General features: G+C 42.5%; 1 protein-coding gene across 2 annotated transcripts in view; it reads left to right on the top strand.

Moving 5' to 3' along the window:
• Positions 1 to 5,797: 5,797 nt before the first annotated feature.
• N4bp1 (NEDD4 binding protein 1) overlaps positions 5,798 to 19,476 on the top strand; it is a 51,682-nt gene continuing 38,003 nt past the window's right edge. For both annotated transcript variants that reach the window (XM_027938982.2, XM_027938984.2), the window contains exon 1: positions 5,798 to 6,098. In XM_027938982.2, the coding sequence (XP_027794783.2) occupies positions 5,901 to 6,098 (198 nt within the window). In that variant the 5' untranslated portion in view covers positions 5,798 to 5,900. The remainder of the gene's footprint in view (positions 6,099 to 19,476) is intronic.

Below are 19,476 nucleotides of genomic sequence, written 5' to 3'. Positions count from 1 at the left end.
GTCTGCAAAGGGGCAGCAGCAGATTCAAACAAAACAGACAACCAGAGGGAATTCCCAAAACGGCCAACAGACAGAAACCTTGAAAACAGATAGTCTAGATAGGGGAAAATCCCAAGTTCCCAACTCCAGCTTAACCATGACTTCTACACTAGCGGTGCCACAGATGTCCCCATGAAGAGGGACCAGATGTTCCTACAAAGAGGAACCAGGTGTATAGAATCAAGGGTCTCAGCGTGCACACTGGGGGAGCTTACCAAATGGCCAAAGTTGTCGCTACTTTCCTGAGTTCAGTTTCCTTTTTCTCAAAGTAGAGCAACTGATGGAGCAACTTGTGCAGTTCAGGGAGACAGGGTTGGAGTTCCCCGAAGCAAAATGAGCTGTGGCAGCTGCTAAGATGGTCCCTCAGTCCCTCCCTTTACAGCTCCTCTGGTTTGGTCTGTGGCAAACTCACGCCGTCTCCCAATTTCTCCAGAGGTCAGCTCTCAACAAATTCATCAGCCCCACGAATCCTCAGCATGGAAACGGGGTTCCTTGGAAAGTGGGGTTCCAGGCCTGACCAAGAAAGCTGGATGGGGGCTGCTCTTGGGTCCCATCTGGGTCACCAAATTTGTGGCCAAAACCTCAGTCCTTGTCCCTGACACCAATCCAATGACAAGGATATAGTTTTGAGAAAAAGGAAAAAGAGGGTTTGTTGCTTTGCTTGCAAAGGAGAAACACAGGGGACTCCTATCCCAAAGGAATCAATAGGAACATCTTCCCATCAGTAGGAAGAGGATTTTTTGTTTTGGGTTTGTTTTGTTTTGTTTTGTTGGTATTGGGGATTGAACTCAGGGGCACTCAACCAGTGAGCCACATCCCCAGCACTATTTTATTTAGAGACAGGGCCTCACTGAGTTGCTTTGCACCTCACTTTTGCTGAGGCTAGCTTTGAACTCTTAATCCTCCTGCCTTGGCCTCCCAAACCGCTGGGATTACAGGCATGGGCCACTGCACCTGACCACAGAGGGCTTTTACAGAGGTGATTCAGGGAAAATGAGATTAGGGAGGGGATATCAGTAAGGAAAAGATCAGGGAAGAGAGTTTAGGGAAAAGAAGATCAAAGAGAAGTTTGGGAAAAAGACAAAACATGTAAGTTTCAAAGCGACAAGAGATATAGTCAAAGCATCAAGTGGACTCTGTTACAGTTGCACTCCTGTTTCTTACTTTAAAACCCTGTATGTGATTGCACCAGCACAGAACCCAGGAGGACACTGACCTAGACACTGCTGGCCAGGGGGCATCTTGAATCTGTTTATCAGATTGGTTGGGGAGCCCAGCAACATTCCATGTGCTGGTCTATTTTGAGCAACATCCCCAAGACAAATAAGATCCAAGCATTAGGGGATGGGGTTTAAGAACACATTGTCTCTTCTTGCTTACCTTTCACAAGGGCAAAAAAGGAAGCTGTTTACACATAAAGGTTTGTTATTATTATGACCTAGCAATGCAAGAACACTTAGCAGAGTCACACTGCCCTGGTTCAACTGCCCATTCCTAATATCTTATCAGCTTTGTGGAACATTCCAGAATCTCTCTATGCTTCTGTTTTGTTTTGTACTGGGGATTGAACCCAGGGGCACTTTAACACCAAGCTACATCCCCGGTCCTCTTTATTTTATTTTGATGCAGAGTCTTGCTAAGTTACCAAGGCTGGCCATGACTATCAATCCTTCTGACTCAGCCCCCTGAGTACCTGGGATTATATGCATGCACCACCACACCCAGCCCTCATCTTTAAAATATCCATGGATCGAAGTTTTAGGAAGCCAATAAACAATCATTCTGCCCCTTCTGAGGCCAGAACTGAGAAATAAAAGTGGAGATACAGATCAGTGATAAAGCCCTTGCCAAGCACGCACAAGGCTGTGAGTGCTATCCCCAGCTCTGCAAAAATAAAAAACAAAAAAGACAGAAAGGTAGAGATCAATGTCATCTTTATTACTAATAAATGCTGTGCGGGAAGATGTGGCTGAGGCGAAAATACTTCACCCAGTCGGTAACACAGTGGGCAACTGCAGACAGCAGATAGTAGTGTTACCGCTGTTGACCGGTGACGAGTTCTTGCTTCCCCAATGTTGAAGAATAACACCAAAGAAGCATGCCGAGGCAAGGTCAGAGTAGAAATTAGAAGTTTATTAAAGGACAGCAGAAAAGACTTCTCCCGGAGGAAGAAGGGGACCCAAGAGGTGGAATCCGTGGAAGTGGGGTTGTCTCTCCATTTTATAGTTTCTTTCAGTGATGGAATGTAGGTGGGAAGGCCTGAGGGGTGGGACACAGGTGGGCCAAAGAAGTAGTCTGAGCAGGAAGGACTTCATTAACACTTCTTTGGGATGGACTTTGGCCTAGGGCCTTTTCGGGACTTCATTAACATTCCATGAGTTGTCCTGTGTTTTCCCTGAGTCATTCTCCGCATGGTCTCCATTTTAGATTTCACTCGATATTAGACCCAATTTATCTAACTACACTGACTACCTAACTTTAAATCTGGCTTCATTAGCACACCCTGTTCAGTTGGGCATGGTGCTCTAACCCAGAACTGAACCTCCCCAGAAAGCCACTACTCAGGGAAATCCCCCTCTTGCTGTGGGGAAGAGTGAGAGGTGGATGAAAACTAGATAATCTCTCCACATTTTGTCCTCCACACTCGGCCTTACTGGGGAGTAGAGTTGGGGATCTACCCGCCCACCTTGAAAATATGAGAATGGGTAATAAGTGATTCCCTCAATCCCATCTCATGCGGTTAATATGGAGATTAGAGAAAAATACAGGGAGTGTCTGGAACAGACTCCAGAAAGATTTCTTACCAGCCTGGGTTGTTCTAGGCTGGTAAGTCCAGCCAGAAGGACAACACTGGCCAACTAAGGGAAGGTGTGGTTAGAGAATGTAGGAGGCAAGGAAGTGTTTTTGTTGGCTTTTTCCGTTTGTTTGTTTTGTGATACTGGGGATTGAACTCAGGGCACTCTACCACTGAGCCATAGCTCCAGCTCTTTTTAGTTTTTGAGACAGGGTCTCACTAAACAGCCTAGGCTGGCCTTAAACTTATGATCTTTCTTCCTTAGCCTCCTAAGTCACTGGGATACAGGCATGGGCCACCACAACCAGCACAAGGGAGTTTCTTTCTTTCAGTTCTGGGGATTGAAACCAGGGGTGCACTACACTGGAGCCATATCCCCAGCGCTTTGTATTTTTTGAGACAGGATCTTGCTTAAGTTGACCAGGAACTTGTGATCCTCCTGCCTCAGCCTCCTGAGTTGCTGGGATTACCTAGAACACTGTGCCCAGCACAGGGGAGTTTTCTAAAGGGTGGGGGGGGGTTGCACTTTCATTTCTCTATCTGTTCCCTACACTCAGGAAAGCTTGAGCGTTCCTTAATACTGATAAAATATGAATTGGCAAGACTTCTAAATAAGAAAAGAACCCCAAAACTGTGTATCTTTGGTAACATACCAACCCAGTGTCTTCTGAGTATAGTTAATGGCCGCCTTTATGGGTGTGTGTGCTATTTCTGTTGTTTTAGGGTGGGGTGTTTTTTAGAGGGTGGAGAGGAAAGGACTCTTGTGTGTTTTTCAAGGCAGGCTCCCTCCTCACCCAGTGATTAAAACAATCACTGGCCTGGAAGTCACTGGAAGCAAACAGGAACCAGCCCAGGGGAAAGCCCTGACCAGTTACTGAACAATATAGCAATTGCAGTGAGTGCGACTAAGAAGACAGGAAATAACAGGTTATCCTGATAACATGCCTTACTGGTATGTTGCAGGTCTGGGTGCAATGTATCATCAAGGCTGTACTTTCCACCTGATCTGCCTCAGCCAATCCCAGGTCATCTACCAGATGGAGCAAGGCTGCTGGTTGTGTGGACATCACAAAAGCCCAGGGCAAGAGGAAGCTGATGGTCTGTGAGCCTGATGGTTCCCTTCCCTGTGCTTAGTCATCTCTTCAGTGGGGCACTAAGAGAACACCTGCCTGAGTTTCTGGAATACATGGAAAACCCCAGCAGCCTGCATCCCTGACAGGTTTTACCTGGGGTAATCCCTTTAACAGAGACATCACCCTTGGCATTTCCAACTGAAACATCTTTAGATCCTCCTCTCCTCAAGGGTCAATGGACACAGAGGGAGCAGGCTCCTAAGCTCACACAAGTTCCACGCACTTACACAAGATTTTCCGTGAATATTGAGGCTTGCTAATTTAGCAATAATAATACCTAGTGCTCAGGCATTATATTAATTTTCACAGTAGGAAGTAAGAGTTGTTGTTACCCACATTTTACAGAGGGCAAATTAAGACACAGAGAAGCCAAGTGGTGTTCCCATGGTTTCCAACTATCTGCCGCGTCCACACCACATGTTTAGTTCAGAAGGAGGAAATTAATACTTTTCCCATAATTTGTTCTCCATGACTCAGAAAATATAAGATCTGGAAAAGGCCCTAGAGATAACGGAATGTAACCTTTACAGCTGGGATGTAGTTCAGTAGCAAAACGCTTGTTTCCCATGTGTGAAGCCCCAGGTTCAATCCCTAGTACCCTGCCCCCCCCCCCCCCCCCCCCCCGGGGTGTAATCTCGGATTTTACTGATGAAAAAAAATCTTAGATCTGGGGTTATTTGTCCCAGTGTTACCGCTGTTGACCGGTGACGAGTCCTTGCTTCCCCAGTGTTGAAGAATAACACCAAAGAAGCATGCCCAGGCAAGGTCAGAGTAGAACTTAGAAGTTTATTAAAGGACAGCAGAAAAGACTTCTCCCGGAGGAAGAAGGGGACCCAAGAGGTGGAATCCATGGAAGTGCGGTTGTCTCCCCTTTTTATAGTTTTGGTGATGGAATGTAGGTTGGAAGGCCTGAGGGGTGGGACACAGGTGGGCCAAACAAGTAATCTGGGCAGGAAGGACTTCATTATCACTTCTTGGGATGGGCTATCTTCAAATCTGCTGGGGGCTATTTCCTGGGTTCCATTAACATTTCTTTGGGGTGGACTTTGGCCTAGGGCCTTTCCAGGACTTCATTAACATTCCATGAGTTGTCCTGCGTTCCCGGAATCATTATCATTATGGCCTCCATTTTAGATTTCACTCAATATGATATTAGACCCGATTTACCTAACTTCACCGACTACCTAATTTTAAATCTGGCTTCACCAGTTCCACCATAAAATCATAAGCAAGCCTCAAAACTCCCTATTTCTGTGCCTCTCCCATGACATATTCCCCACCTTTTCCCTCCCAGAAATCACACTCTTGAAATTGTCTTATTACTACTATTATTATTTACTTTTCAGTTCTCCATGGGAATTCCCATTTTCTTTCCCCATCATCATTTTTTTTTAAAGGAAGAGGGTGGGTGTAAGGGAGGGAAGTAGGAGAGAAAAGAAAAGAAAAAAGAAGAAAAAGTCCCATCTGCGTGTTAATATAAAACCAGAAATCTGCATTATTAGATTGCCGGAAAGCACTGAGCCCTCATCAAAGAAGGCTGCTCAGACCTTCAGAACTATGGTTTTGCCCTCAACCAACATGGTGAACGCGCATGACGTAGACTTAGACTTCCGTCGCGCTCTCTCTACCTACCCGCTCTTCCCAAGGGGGCGGCGAACTTCAATGACGGCTGCAGGCGGGGCGCATGCGCGGCGGCGGAGCCTGGCCCGCGGTGGTGGCGGTGAAGGGGCGTAGGGGATAGATGTCCGCAGTTGCCAAGCTGCGGCGACTGAGGCGGGATGGTGTAGCCCGGCTTGCAGGCGGGAGGGTGGGGGTGGGGGCGAGTCGGCCGGGGACGGCCGACGCCGCCCTACGGGCTCGGGTGTAGCGGCAGCACGCTGAGGGGGCGTCGCCGCCGCCGGCCCCCGGAGCCGCCGCGGGAGGCCGCGCCCGCCATGGCGGCCCGGGCGGTGCTGGACGAGTTCACGGCGCCCGCCGAGAAGGCGGCGCTGCTGGAGCGGAGTCGCGGCCGAATCGAGGGCCTGTTCGGAGTGAGCTTGGCGGTGCTCGGCGCGCTCGGGGCTGAAGAACCGCTGCCCGCGCGCATCTGGTTACAGCTCCGCGGCGTGCAGGAGGCGGTGCACAGCGCCAAGGTGAGTTCGGCCGCCGCCCCCGCGCGCCTTCCTTCCCGGGCCCGGCCCGCGGCCTCAGCCGGGCCAGTCTCGCCTCCCTCCCTCCCTCCCTCCACCCACCGTGACCCCAGCGCTGAGGTTGAGAGCGCAGTGTTGGGAGCCGGCGAAAATTGCTTTCTCGCGGCACATCAACCATGTGACCTTGGGCTAGCGGTTTAATCCCGGGAGCCTCAGTTTCTCTATTGGTAAAGTGGTGCGGTGGAAGCACCTACCTTGGAGCATTGTCGCGCGGATGGAAGTGGGTGTTAGGAATAAAGCACAGGGCACTGTGTTTAGCCGGGAAACGTTGCCTGTTATCTGTAGCCGCCTCCTGGATGTGCGTAAGGCCCGCAGCTCCAGGTTCACAGTGTGTTTGTTTTCATCCAGACCTCCTCCATAGGGGGTTCTTGAACCTTGTAGGGTCTCAGTCCCTCTTGAGGATCAGGAAAAAACCGTGATAGTAAATATTCAGAGACTGTCGAGAAGTAGGGTATTTAATCAGAATGTTTAAAATAATATTATTCCTTGGGTTAATGTTATGCACAACTAACATTTGTATAATGTTGTTGCATATCAGACTTTACTCCGAATACTTACGGAATAATGCAGCCCTTTAAAAAAATCCAATGAGGTAGCTTTTTATGTCCTCCCTTTTTTCTTGTTAAATTATCAGCTGGGGAAACTGAAACTTGAAGTGGTGACTCACCTTGTATCTAAATCAGCATTTTAGACTACTTCTTCCCATACCTCTCCTTTCTTCCCTTCCCAAGCCAAAAACAAAATACGACCTGTGTAGGGGAGAAAAAAGCTTTTTACCGACTGGAGGTTCTGTAATTCAGCCTACAAAAAGATGGCTGAGTAATTGAAATAAACTTGACAGTAAACACAGCAGGAGAAAAACCTTTTTAATCGTGCATATATGCAGAGGAGTACCACAAAGTATGATTGGGAACAACAGCCAGGTGATTGAAGTTTTGTAGCATCCTGAGCTACAAGAGTAGTAGGAGCTTGTGGTTTTAGGTGATGGTTTCCTCTATAGCGGTATTTGGACATTTTTGGAAGGTTTGCCTTCAGTCAGATCAGGAAACTTCTGAGAAAGCCCCTCCCTTCATATGCTGTTCCTCAGGTGCTCTCAATTTGAAGTAATCAATATACTAAAGTGGCTTAAATAAGAACGATATTTCCTGAACCCCTTCACCCTCCCAGGTACCCGAGTTTCTCCAAATTTTCCCATTTATAGTAGGGCAGCAATATTCAGAAGTAGGGAGTTTGTTTCCAGAGCCCATGTTCTTGATAATTGCCTCTCAAATGATTTCTCTGGGGATGGGAGTGGGTCCTTTTATTGCCTATTTCACAGTGCTCTTGAAGATCTGAATAGTCCTGACATTCGTAGATTTAACAACAAAAATCTTAGATGCTTACTTTTTAACTTGTGAAGCTGCAGTAGGACATTTAACTGTTGAGTCTTCTCCATAGCTTATCTTAAAAAGTAAGTGTTGAATCAAGTTTGCATTTCTGTGCTACTAATTTCTTATTAAGTTGACTTTCTATTTTGTACAACTGGTCTAATTTCTTCCCATACCTCTCCTTTCTCCCCAGCTGCCTAATTTCTACTACTCAGGGCTGAAAAGTTCAACATGACTGACTTTCCTGTTGTTTCTGAATTATCTTACCTGTATTCATTCTCTCCTTTCCATTGTCTTTGCTGTGATTAAGACCTTCATTTTTGGTATGTGTCCCCTCCCTTGCTTCAATGCCTTTACTCTATGGCTCCCTCACTTTCTGGGGAGCTGCTGGAGCCTCCTATCACCTAGCTCATTCAGTCTGAACTTGAACTAAGAAAATACTCCCTACTAATCCAGCCCCATCTTATTTTCCTAATTTTCTGTTATAGCAGCTCTTTACTTAAACCTCCACTGTAGTCTAGACTCTGCCCTTGCTGGGTGTTTTTCCCCACTCCTGGTTCTGCTTTTACTGAAAGCAGCCCAAGGATAGAAAGTACTCCCTTTGCTATACGGAAAAGCCCTGCCCATTCTGCCAGGCCCTTCCAACTGCAGTTCTCTTGGCAATTACTACCATACAGGTTTAGCATAAAGTAATTTGAAAAGTTCTGTCTTACATAACTTTTGATAGCATGAGTCACCTCATAGTCCAACTCTCTCACATGTAAGAAATCCTTTTTCTCTCTTTCTTCCTTGAGATGCAGAGTAAGGAGCTGATGCGATGTTCAGGCTTTTTTTGTTCTTGATTGTTTGGAAGTGTGTTTTACATTTTTGGAGGAAAAAACATTAACTTCACTTTAAAAGTTAAGAACAGAGAGCCAACTTGATTCAACATCACAGTGTTTTAAGTTTAGCTGTTGAGAAACTGGTTGGGGAGAGGGAAAAGAGAGTAAAGAAGAGTTTTAATTATTTATTTATTGCAGGGCTGGGGACCCAACTCGGGGCCTCATCCACATACCACTAAGCCACATCCCCCCTGCCTAAGAATTATCTGGTATAGTCTCTGATCAGAATAAGAAGAGATGAACTGATTTAAATCGGGTCCCACCTGGTGGTTTACTTTTAAAATGTTAATTCACTACCTTTGCAAATTTTTGAGGAGAATGTTGAGGATTAATTAGGCCTTCATTCACTGGAGAGAGGCAAGTTGGGAGCTATTGGTAGAAAGTGGTAGTGCCTGCAGAGTTCAAAAAAAGGCACTGAGAGTGGCCAGCTTTGGACTTTGAGCCTGGAAGATTTTAGGTACTTGCATTCCAGATTGAGGTGGTTATGAGCAAAAGCTTGGAAGCCAGACTGATATAATAGAAAGTCTCAAGGACCCCCTGGGAGAGATGAATGCCAAGGGACCCAAGAGCCATGCCAGGACCCTTAGATTTTATCTAGTAGGGAGTCGGGATTTTGAGAAGAAAAAATTTGCCTGCTTTAGAATTAGGAAGATCCAACAGTGGTAGGAATATCATTCCAAGTTAGAGTTTGCATTGTTGGAGTGGGTAAAGTTTTTTCACAGATTTTGAAACTGAGTGGATGTAGAGATTTAGGGATAGATTTTAAGTCCTGGTTGCAGGAAGAATGGTTGATGTGTGCGTCCTGTTGGTTGGTGGGGCTCACCAGGTAGTTCACATTTAAGAAAAGCTCATGTGCATTCGCTATTGCTGTTTCACCTCAAGGAGCCTGCAGTCTTGTAGGGGAGACAAATATGGAAACAAACAGGACAGTGTGATACATGTAGCAGTTGAAGAGTGCAAGGTGTTATAGTAATACAAGAAAGGAAGGTTTGCTGTCTTCAACTAAGTTCTAAAGGATGAATGAGAGTTTTCTAGAGGATGTTGAGTTTCTGGCAGAGGAAAGAGCACACACAAAATCACAGGAATAGCCAGGCATGATGCATTCCTGTAATCCCAGCAATTCAGCAGGCTGAGGCAGGAAGATAGCAAGTTCAAAGCCAGCCTCAGCAACTTAGTGAGACCCTAAGCAACTTAGCAAGACCCTGTCTCAAAATATAAAAAATGGAATGTGGGTCAGTGGTTAAGTGGCCCTGGGCTGGGTTCAAGTCTCAATGCAAAAAAAAAAAAAATCACAGGAATATGAGAGTGTAATTGCATTAGTTTCCTTAAGTGTTGAGAGAGTACGGAGGAAATTGTTAGAGGTAGAAAGGAGTGGGGCACATGTGTTTGGGGCCTGCTGAAGAACATGGATTTTTTAACATGCAGGTGGACAGTGGAGACCCCTGAACATGAGTGATGCAGACAGCAATATTCTTACAAAATGCTTCAGTGTTCACCACTCTGGGCTTGTGTTCCATTGATGGTTTGTAATAAGTACAGAAGGTTTAGCAACTTTCATAGCATTCTGTCTTTACTTCAGGGACTGGAGAGACGATGTATGAAAGTGAGAGGAAAACCAGAAGAGAGTATTGTCCACAGGGGGCCCACAGAGGGAGCTGATGTCAGTGGTAGAAGACTAAATGGAAGCAAAGGAGATTGAATTTCAGAGAGGAAGGGAGGTAGTAACCACCTCATGCAAAAGGAAAGAGATTAAAGATGTAAAGCAGTGTGGGAATTCTCTTCATAGGCAGTGGTGGAAAGGGATGTTGTTGAGATCTCTGCTGGGGAGTGAGATACTTTCTTTTCCATGAGAGAGTCACAAATATAGCTAGCACTCCCTGGTACCAGACAGAGAATCAGCCTAGGAAGTGACTGGATAGTACGGAAGAACTGGTGAGCTAAGGCTGTCTGCCCTGCAGGAGAGGGCAAATGCTCATGCATAGTATCAGACAGTTACACCTGTGTATGTTCATTATCCACAAGCCTTTGGGAGTCTAGATTTCATTGTGTACAATCTAATGTGTGTTTTTTTTTTTAAGTGGCAACTAATTTATGTTTTTAAAATCACCCATGCTGTGAATTATATAAAATTTTGCATCAATACTTTTTTAAATTTTATATTGTTAAAAGCAAAATTAAAAACAATTATGCATGCTAAACAAAACATGTTAGTGAACCAGATTCAGCTTTTGAACTGCTTTTTTAGGATTCCTACTTTAATAGCAGACAGGATTAGTAAGCTAGCACCTTTTAGTTTTTGGTTTTTTGGGCTTGGAGAAGAGGGCACTTGAAAGCCCTAATGGCCTACAGTACTGTCTCAGTAAAGTAAAATGCTAGATCATCCCCAGAGAATGAGGGTGAGAGATTGAATATACGTTGTAGGTACAGGGGAACTGCTGGAAGTACATTGGAAAATAAAGAACCAGAAGAACTATGGGACTAAAATAAGGGCCAGGCAAAATTAGCGTGAATTTATAGTGTCACTTTACCCAGAAACTAGCTTTCTTTTCTTCCTTTTTTTTTTTTTTTTAATACTGAAGATTTTTGCCACTGAACTACATCCCCAGCCTTTTTATTTTTGAGACAGAATCTCGCTATGTTACTTAAGGTCTTGCTAAGTTGCTGAGGCTGGCCTCCAACTTGAGATCCTCTTGTCTCAGCTGTCCTACTTGCTGGGATTAGGGGCATGCGCACTCAGCCATCCAGAAACTTTCTAATGGCAGTGTTTTCCCCATTTTGGGGTTAGTGATGCCAGTACACAGACTAGAGGCAAAGGGGTCTAAAGTGCAATTGAGCAAGGCCAAATGGGGCCCAGGAATTGTTTTTGGATGGTCATCTTTTGGGGGCTAGAACAAGACAGGTAAAAACAGAAAGGTATGTTGCATGGTGGGAATAGCAGAAGAGAGAAAACCTGTTCCCTTCTAGCCTTAGAGTCATGTACCTGGGACATGTTCAATATATGTTAAAGAACTCTGGAGGTTATGATCAGAGGAATTTTCAAAGATTAGAATCTTGGATGTGAAGGAATTCTGAGCACCAGGGTTGCTTCTGGTCATGGGTAAAGTGAAAGTGTTCCTTTCATCTTAGAGCAGTGAGGAGAGAAAGGAGGTGGAAGTATGAGGTATCTGAAGATAATGCAGTGCTGAGATCAGGAGTTCATAGTAAAAAATTGAATGCAAAAGTTAGTGAGACAGTACCCTGGCCTAGAGATTAAGTATAGTAACTGAAAGTAAGTGCCATGGCTGCTTATTGTATATAGTGTCCCTGAACCTTTAGGCAGCTGAATTTGCTAACATAGCTGCCCTTCAGTTGATGTTTTCTTAAAAGTATTACTTCATGGAAATGAGTAGACATCACAAGCATACCCTGAGCACAAGCCTAGAGAACTCTAGGAGAGGAATGGGGAAGACTAATAGTCTTAAAACATTGAAACTTTGCTAAGATAGACAACATCCAATCCATTTTTGTGAAGAAAAGAAAAAGGGAAAGAGTCTTAAGAAGGAGTGGTAATTGACCTTTACCCAATTGAGTTTTTACTTATATATTTGTAGAGTAAGGGAATAAAGATAAGAATGAAAAAAAAATACACTTTTTGTGGTACTGGGAATTGAACCCAGAGCCTTACACATGCTAGGCAAGCACTCTGCTACCTAGCTACATCCCCAGCCTGCACCCCCGCACCCTTTTTTTTTTTTTTTTTTTTTTCAATTTTATTTTGAAATAGGGCCTCTTTAAGGCCCAGGCTGGCCTTAGACTTAAGACCACTAAATTGTACAGGGTGCCCTGATGAAAAATGTGATGCACTCCGAAGTGGCCTATTACTCTACTGACTTCAGAGGGTTAAAGTTGACTTTGTGTTGTTTCATTTCCTTTTTTGTTGGGAGACCTCGATAGCTGGTTCATGAATGAACGGTAGATTTGTTCATGGAGGAAATACTTCAGAGATGTAATACTAGTTAATGTCCCTGGAGCTTTTGTTTTGATTTTACCAGAAAGAAGGGCGGTGTCCTTTGCATTTCCTAGAATGATCTTTTTTTTTTTTTTTTTAACTCAATATAGTTATGAAAATAATCTTCTTAAGAAACAGTGGTTGGTTCGGTCTCTTTTTATGGTTAGTATTTTGGGGTTATACCGGAATGTTGAAATATGGGATACTCACACTGTTACTGCTGGGGTCAAAAGCCATTACTCATGACTGTAGTTTCCTCTTCCCTATTCACTTCCCAGCCAGTATTGTAGGGTTTTGTTTAAATTAAGGACCACATCTTGTATAGTGCTGACTTTTTACTAAATTGACATGATTGTGGAAGTTTAGCAGTCTTAAATTTCAAAACAAAATAATAGGAGGGAAATCCTTAGAGTAATTAAATTTTTAAAAAATCAGTTATTTAATATGAAAGCAGCATTTTATTTAAGTCTGAGGCAGGAGGATCACAAGTTTGAGGCCAGCCTGGGCAACTTAGTGAGAAACTGTCTCAAAATAAAAAGAACAGCTAGAGATGTAGGGTGCTTTCCAACCATCCTGGGTTTAATCTCCAGCACGGCAAAAACATATAGGTCCTAAAAATATAAAGTTAGCCTATATAAAACATTTATTTAGCTTGTTTTGAAGGAACCAGCTGAATAAGAAAACTGGCTCAAGGAGCATTGGAGGAAATAATATGAGTATTGAAAAAAGAATGTTAGCTAGCATGCACAAGGCCCTGGGTTCAATCCCAGCACCACAAAATAAATAAAGAAAGAATATTGGAATAAGGTTGCTAGATTGGGGGCTGGGGCTGTAGCACAGTGGCAGAGCGCTTGCCTAGCACATGTGAGGAACTGGGTTTGATCCTCAGCATCACATAACAATAAACAAATAACATAAAGGCATTCTGTCCATCTATAACTATAAAAAAAAAATTTTTTTTTTTTAAAAAAAGATTGCTAGATTGGATACCAAAGCTTTCAAAGTTATAAGCATGCTTTCAGTCACTCAGGTAACTCATGAATGAGGGAACCAGCAGAAATGTTCTATAGGATAATGAAACCATAATCTTTGGATTCAGAAATTATCTGTGTCAATATTGGACAAAAATCTACAAATTAACGTAATTTCACAGTTTCTGAAGCTGACTTTATGAGTAGTATGTCAAACAAAAGTACATCCTTCTAAATCATACATCAGCAAACTTTTTTCTGTAAAGAACCAGCTAATAAATATTTAAAAATTTGTATCATGTTCTTTGTTTTTACTTTCACAGCCCTTTAAAAATGTAAAAAGATTTTTTCAAAGGCTATACAAAAATTTTCCAAGTTGGACTTGTACTATCCAAAATGGTGGCCCCTAGCACATGGGGCTGCTTAAATTGAAATGAATTAAAATTTATTGAAATTGAATATTCAGTTCCTTGGTTGAATTTCAATGCTTAGTTGCCACATGTAACTGGTGGCTACTGCAGGTATAAAACATTTCCATCATTGCAAAAAGTTTTATTGGACAGTTTTGTCCTGGAGTATGAAGTAATCTGTGGTTGGACCTGCTAGACAGCAGTCTGGTATGACATTGAAGAATCATGCAACCTTTCTTTTAGGGGTTTTTGTAATCTTTGTTCATTGTGCCCACTTGTAATCATAATGTCCAGTGGTTATTCTTTTTGTGTATGTGGGTTTAACCCAGGGCCTCAAGCATGCTAAAGCAAGTGTTCTACCACTGAGCTACATGTATCCCTAGCCCACCTTTATTTATCATTCATTCATTCATTCATTTTTGGAGACAGGGTCTTACTAAGTTGCCCAGGCTGGTCTCAAACTTAAGATCTCTTACTTCAGCCTCCTGAGTATCTGGAGTTACAAGTATGTGCCTGGCTGAATTTGTTTCTTTAAAAAAGATTTTGAAGCAGTATGAGCTTCTGAGAGTTTTGGTTTTGGTTTTTTGCTCTTAAAAGACAAACATATTTAAAGTATTAGATGTTTAGCTTATTTGTTTATTAGGAATTTTAGAAATAAAATTGTACCCACTTATAATCACAATGAGATTCATGGTGGAGATTCATATAAAGGCTTGTTATTTTCTATCAGCCAATTCGAAAACAAGTTCTTTATGAAACTTGATAATTTATTAACTAGTGCCCAGAGAAAGGAATATACTTCACATTCACATCATGGAAAATAAAGGCTCTTCTCATTTATAGTCACAAATATGAAGAGAGCCTTCAGCTTGGATTCTATAACCTTAGCTACAGTTCAAAACTAATTTAAAAACACATAACTAACTGGTTGAGATTTCATAAAAGCTATTTCATTGGCCTTAAGACATGTTCTTGCACAAACAGAAATGACCAAGACCACAGTTCTTTTCTTTTTTTCCATCCATCCTTTCTTTTCTTTTATTCCTTTCTCTTCTTCTTGAACCCAGATCCTCCTTTGAACATGCTAAGCAAGTGCTGTATCCCTGAGGTACATAACCCCAAACTGGACTTTCTCAGTCACTTTACCTGACTGAAAATTGACTCTTTTCTATTAGATTGCTAGTAGAGGTAAATTATCAGCCATGCACCGACCAGATTTATATATATGAAGTATGCATTTGGGAATAACCTAGTGATCCCCTGTGCACTGGTCCCTGGGCCAATGTAGAAAGGAACATAAGGAGCATTCCTGTAGCACTGGGGAGGTCAGCGCAGGAGGTTTACTTGAGACTAGCCTGGGCGATATGTAGTATCAGAAGAAAAGAAACCAATAGGGAAGCAACAAAAGTAAAATTCACTCCCTACTTGGGACTGGCTCAGGGAGCCAAAGTTAGACACACTTGGGTTTAAACACACAATGAGTGTGCCCTTCTTGGACCATTCAGTTTAATAGCTCCAACAGGTAAGTAGAATTGAGAACTGGGTCCTACAAAGCTTTCAAAGTTATAAGCATGCTTTCAGTCACTCAGGTAACTCATGAATGAGGGAACCAGCAGGAATGTAAAAGTGATTCGAAGAGGATTTGAGAATCAGTATTTATCAGTACTAAAACAAGATCATTGGAATAAAATTGCTCAGGTAGATAGCACATTTGGCTAATTGCTTATAATATAATGAAATCATAAACTTATTTTTTAACATTTATTTTTATTTGGTCTGAGGATCAAAATTCAGTGCCTTACATGTGCTAGGCAAGCGCTCTGCCACTGAGCTACAACCACAGACCATAAACTTATTTTTTCTACCAGATGCATAGTTGGCATCTCGGTGGGACAGAAGTCTCATTTAGTAATGTCCAGCTTTACAGTTCAGATAATGTTTGTAGTAAGTGGTATATCGTAATAAGTGGAAGTATACAAGAGTATATTTCCTAAAGAGTTAATGATTTGGGGGTAATACAAAGATAGTGCTTAATGGCAATTGCCTTATAGAAGTTTTGATGATTTTTTTCTCAATGTTATACAAACTATTAAAATGAAACACACCTTTTTGTCATTTTGGCCTCTCTCAACCAATATTTAACCATGTCTTTGATTAAAGGCTGGATGTTGGTCTGTGTTCCCAAACCTCCTAATTCCTCTTCTGACATGTGTTTGTTAGAGCTATGTATTGATTTGTTCAGGGTTTCTTAACAGTAGCACTATTGGCATTTTGAACCAGATAATTGCGGGGAGGGGATTTTCAGGGATTGAACCCAGGGCCGCTTTACTGCTGAGCCACATCCCCATCCCTTTTTAAAATTTTATTTAGAGACAGAGTCTTACTGAGTTGCTTAGGGCCTTGTTAAGTGGCTGAGGCTGGCTTTGAACTTGAAGTCCTCTAAGCGTATGCCACCCAGCTGACCCAGATAATTTTTGTTGTGGGGATTGTATTGAGCAATCCAGGATGTTCAGTAGCATCTCTGGCCTCTACTCTTTCCCCTCCCCTCCTTTTTTGGTATTCAGGATTGAACTAAGGGATGCTTAACCACTGAGCCATACCCCCAGCTCCTTTTTACTTTTTATTTTGGGACACAGTCTCACTAAGTTGCTGAAGCTGGCATTGAAATTGTGATTCTTTCTGCCTCAGCTTCCTAAGATGCTGGGATTACAGGCATGTGGCACTGAACCTGATGGTTTCTACTCTTTAAATGCCAGGAAAAATCCCCTCAGTTGTGAAAAACAGAAATGTCCCCTGACATTGCCAAATGCCCCAGGAAGAGTGAAATCACCCTGCTTGAGAACCACTGAATTAAATGACCAAGGTCAATCCTCACCCTTTATCAATTAACAGCCTAGAAGAGTTTAATAAGATATTTTTGTGTTTAGAACAGAGGTTAATACACATACTTCCTAGCTGTCTCCAAACATATCTTTGGATAAGAACACAAGGAACAAAAAGTTAAATCAGACTGCAAAATAAAACACTCTTGTTAGTCCAAACCACAGGGTCTTTTAATATGGTTCTAAGGATCTTCAACATGAATCCTGCACAGGGAGAAGTTTGAGAAAGTTTTTGAGCAAGGAAGTGAAATGGGTATACTTCCAGAAATAACTTTGATGTTATAACAAAGGGATTGGAGTATGACAAAACTGGCAAGTAGAAAGAAGAGTTTAGAGTTGGTTGCAGTGTTTGCACGACGCTTAAATGACTGTCATTGAAAAGAAACTTGGACCAAGGATGAGAGATCCGTTTTGTGTGTTTGTTTGGCGGGGATTGGGGGGTGGGGTGGGGGGTGTTTGGTGGTACAGGGGGTGGAACCCAGGGCCTCATGCATTCTAGGCAAGGGCTGTACCCCACTGATCTACATCCCCAACTAGAGTGAGATCTGTTTCAAACCTAGGTTTGAGGCACTGGGAGGGTTGGGAAGGGGGAGAATCAGGTAGAAATGCCCAGGGGGTATCTTTCAGCCTAGCAAAGTGTTAAAAGGCTAGAGGTTCAGATATGGAGTTTTCACCAGAACAGTGAAAGTGAGGATTGGAGTTTGAAGGGTCAGAATATAGTTAAGAGAAAGGACCAGGAGAGAATTTGGGGGAAATATCTACATTTAAGAAATAGTAGAAAAAGACAGCAAAGGATTTGGGAATAGAAAGAGAGAAAGTAAAGACAACTAGTGGTATGTTCCAGAAAACCCAGTCAGTCAGTATGAGAGCTGACTTCATGGTGTAGTGAGACCTAAGAAAGAGAGGCAGGCTCATCTTGGATTGCACAGGGCCATTTAGTGGGGGACTGAGAGAAGCTTGTAGATGAAAGAAAGACCAATTGGATACTCTTGGGCCAGAAAGAAGGGTATATTTATGGGTTAGGACAAAAGGAATTTCACCCAGGATAGAATGTACCTGATTTATCTTGGTTTTTTGTTTTATTTTTTAATAAATACAACCTATTTAGTGAGCAAAGCATTAATATCTGTGAATATTTATTTTTAAATTCTATTATTTTTAGATATACATTATAGTAAAGTATATTTTGACATTATGCATGGAGTATAATTTCTCATTTAAAAAATAATAATTTTAGTTGTCAATGTACTTTGGTTTTTTTATTTATATGTGGTGCCGAGAATCAAACCCAGTGCCTCACACATACTAGGCAAGCGTTCAGGTTATATATGATGTGAAGTTAAGCTAGTCATGTATTCATCAGTGTACGTAAGATAGTTACGTCCGATTCATTCTGCTTTCTTTCCTGTTCCCATCCCCTTTCCCTTTCCTTCATTCCCCTTTGTCTAACCTAGAGAACTTCTATCCCCTTCCTTTGTTGTGGGTTAGCATCCACATAATAGAGAGATGTACCTGGTTTATCGGTGCATAATATCAGAGTCCATTGGATCCCTGGAGCTTGGGTCTGATTGTAAATCTTCACATATGACTCTAGTGTTTTTATCTGTTAATGGTTTGCTGGGAAGTTATGCAGGAAAAGTGAGGTATAGGGTTCCTCAGGGCATTTATGGCAGTTATGACTCAAGATGGCTGCAGTCATGTCGATCTGTGTCCATACATGGTAACTCATAAACATGAAGCGCAAAGAACTTGTCATGGACAAGTCATTTGACATGTCACGCCCAAGAAGAATGAGTACAGAAAAGGGGTCTTTGGGTTTGGTATTGTTATTGTTAGCAGTCAAGAATTTTCAGTTTGAATAAGCCAGAATCCAGATTTCCAGGATTTGACTGTAAAATACAGTTTAGGGTACTTGTTTCAAAAAGTGTGAGGATGAAAGGATAGAGATGGGAGTGGACCCATATATTTAAAGTGGGGCATTAAGAAAGTACAGTGGAATCAGGGAGACCCAAGCCTATGTGTCAGCACAGGGCTAGTAGGTAAATAAAAGTGATGGTGCTTGGGGAAAGTCAGAATTTAAGGGTGTGACTTTGAAATGGAAGGAAGGAGAAAGAAATCTCATTTATTTATTTTGAGATAGGGGTCACTAAATTGCCCAGACTGTCCTGCCTAAGCTTCCCCAGCAGCTGTGGTGTGCCAAATGGAGAGGAAGTTGAAGGGATTCACTCATACTAACTTCCAGTCTCTGGTGAAATATTCACATCTTCTACTGAGAGTGAGAAGAGTGAAAAATGAAAATGAAATTGGAAGTGAAAACATTCTTTGGGTAAGAGTGAGGGGTAACTTTACCAGGAAAGCTGAAAAGTTTTGAAGATTGTGCACTCTTGAGTGTGCCTCTGGTCCTGTCTCCTGAAGTACACTCCAGTTAAGGAACCTTTCTGGGAGGAAGTTGATGGACACTGTAGAGATGAGGTTAAAGAAAAAGGTAAAATAGAAAGCAAAAGAAATTATATTACTGGAAAAATGGGTGATGTGGTTACTCTTACCTTTAAGATGATATTGTTAACATGAATGATAGATGGAGATGAAAAGTAGGCCTGTTTTGTATTTTCTGAGGTTTCTCTAGGCCAATTTGTGTGTATTCTGTAGAACTCTTGTTAATATTTTAAAGTCATAGTCTCTTTCGTAGAGATAACAGAACTTCCTTCCTTCCTTCCTTGTATTAGAGATTGAACCCAGGGCACTTTACCACTACGCTACATATTTTTTATTTTGAGACAGGATCTCTCACTAAGTTGCTTAGGGCCTCACCAAGTTTTGGA

Source organism: Marmota flaviventris, chromosome 18 (genome assembly GCF_047511675.1).
Source record: "Marmota flaviventris isolate mMarFla1 chromosome 18, mMarFla1.hap1, whole genome shotgun sequence".
Taxonomy (NCBI): Eukaryota; Metazoa; Chordata; class Mammalia; order Rodentia; family Sciuridae; genus Marmota; species Marmota flaviventris.
Note: the sequence above shows the minus strand (reverse complement) of the source record. Positions and strands in the feature narration are given on the sequence as shown.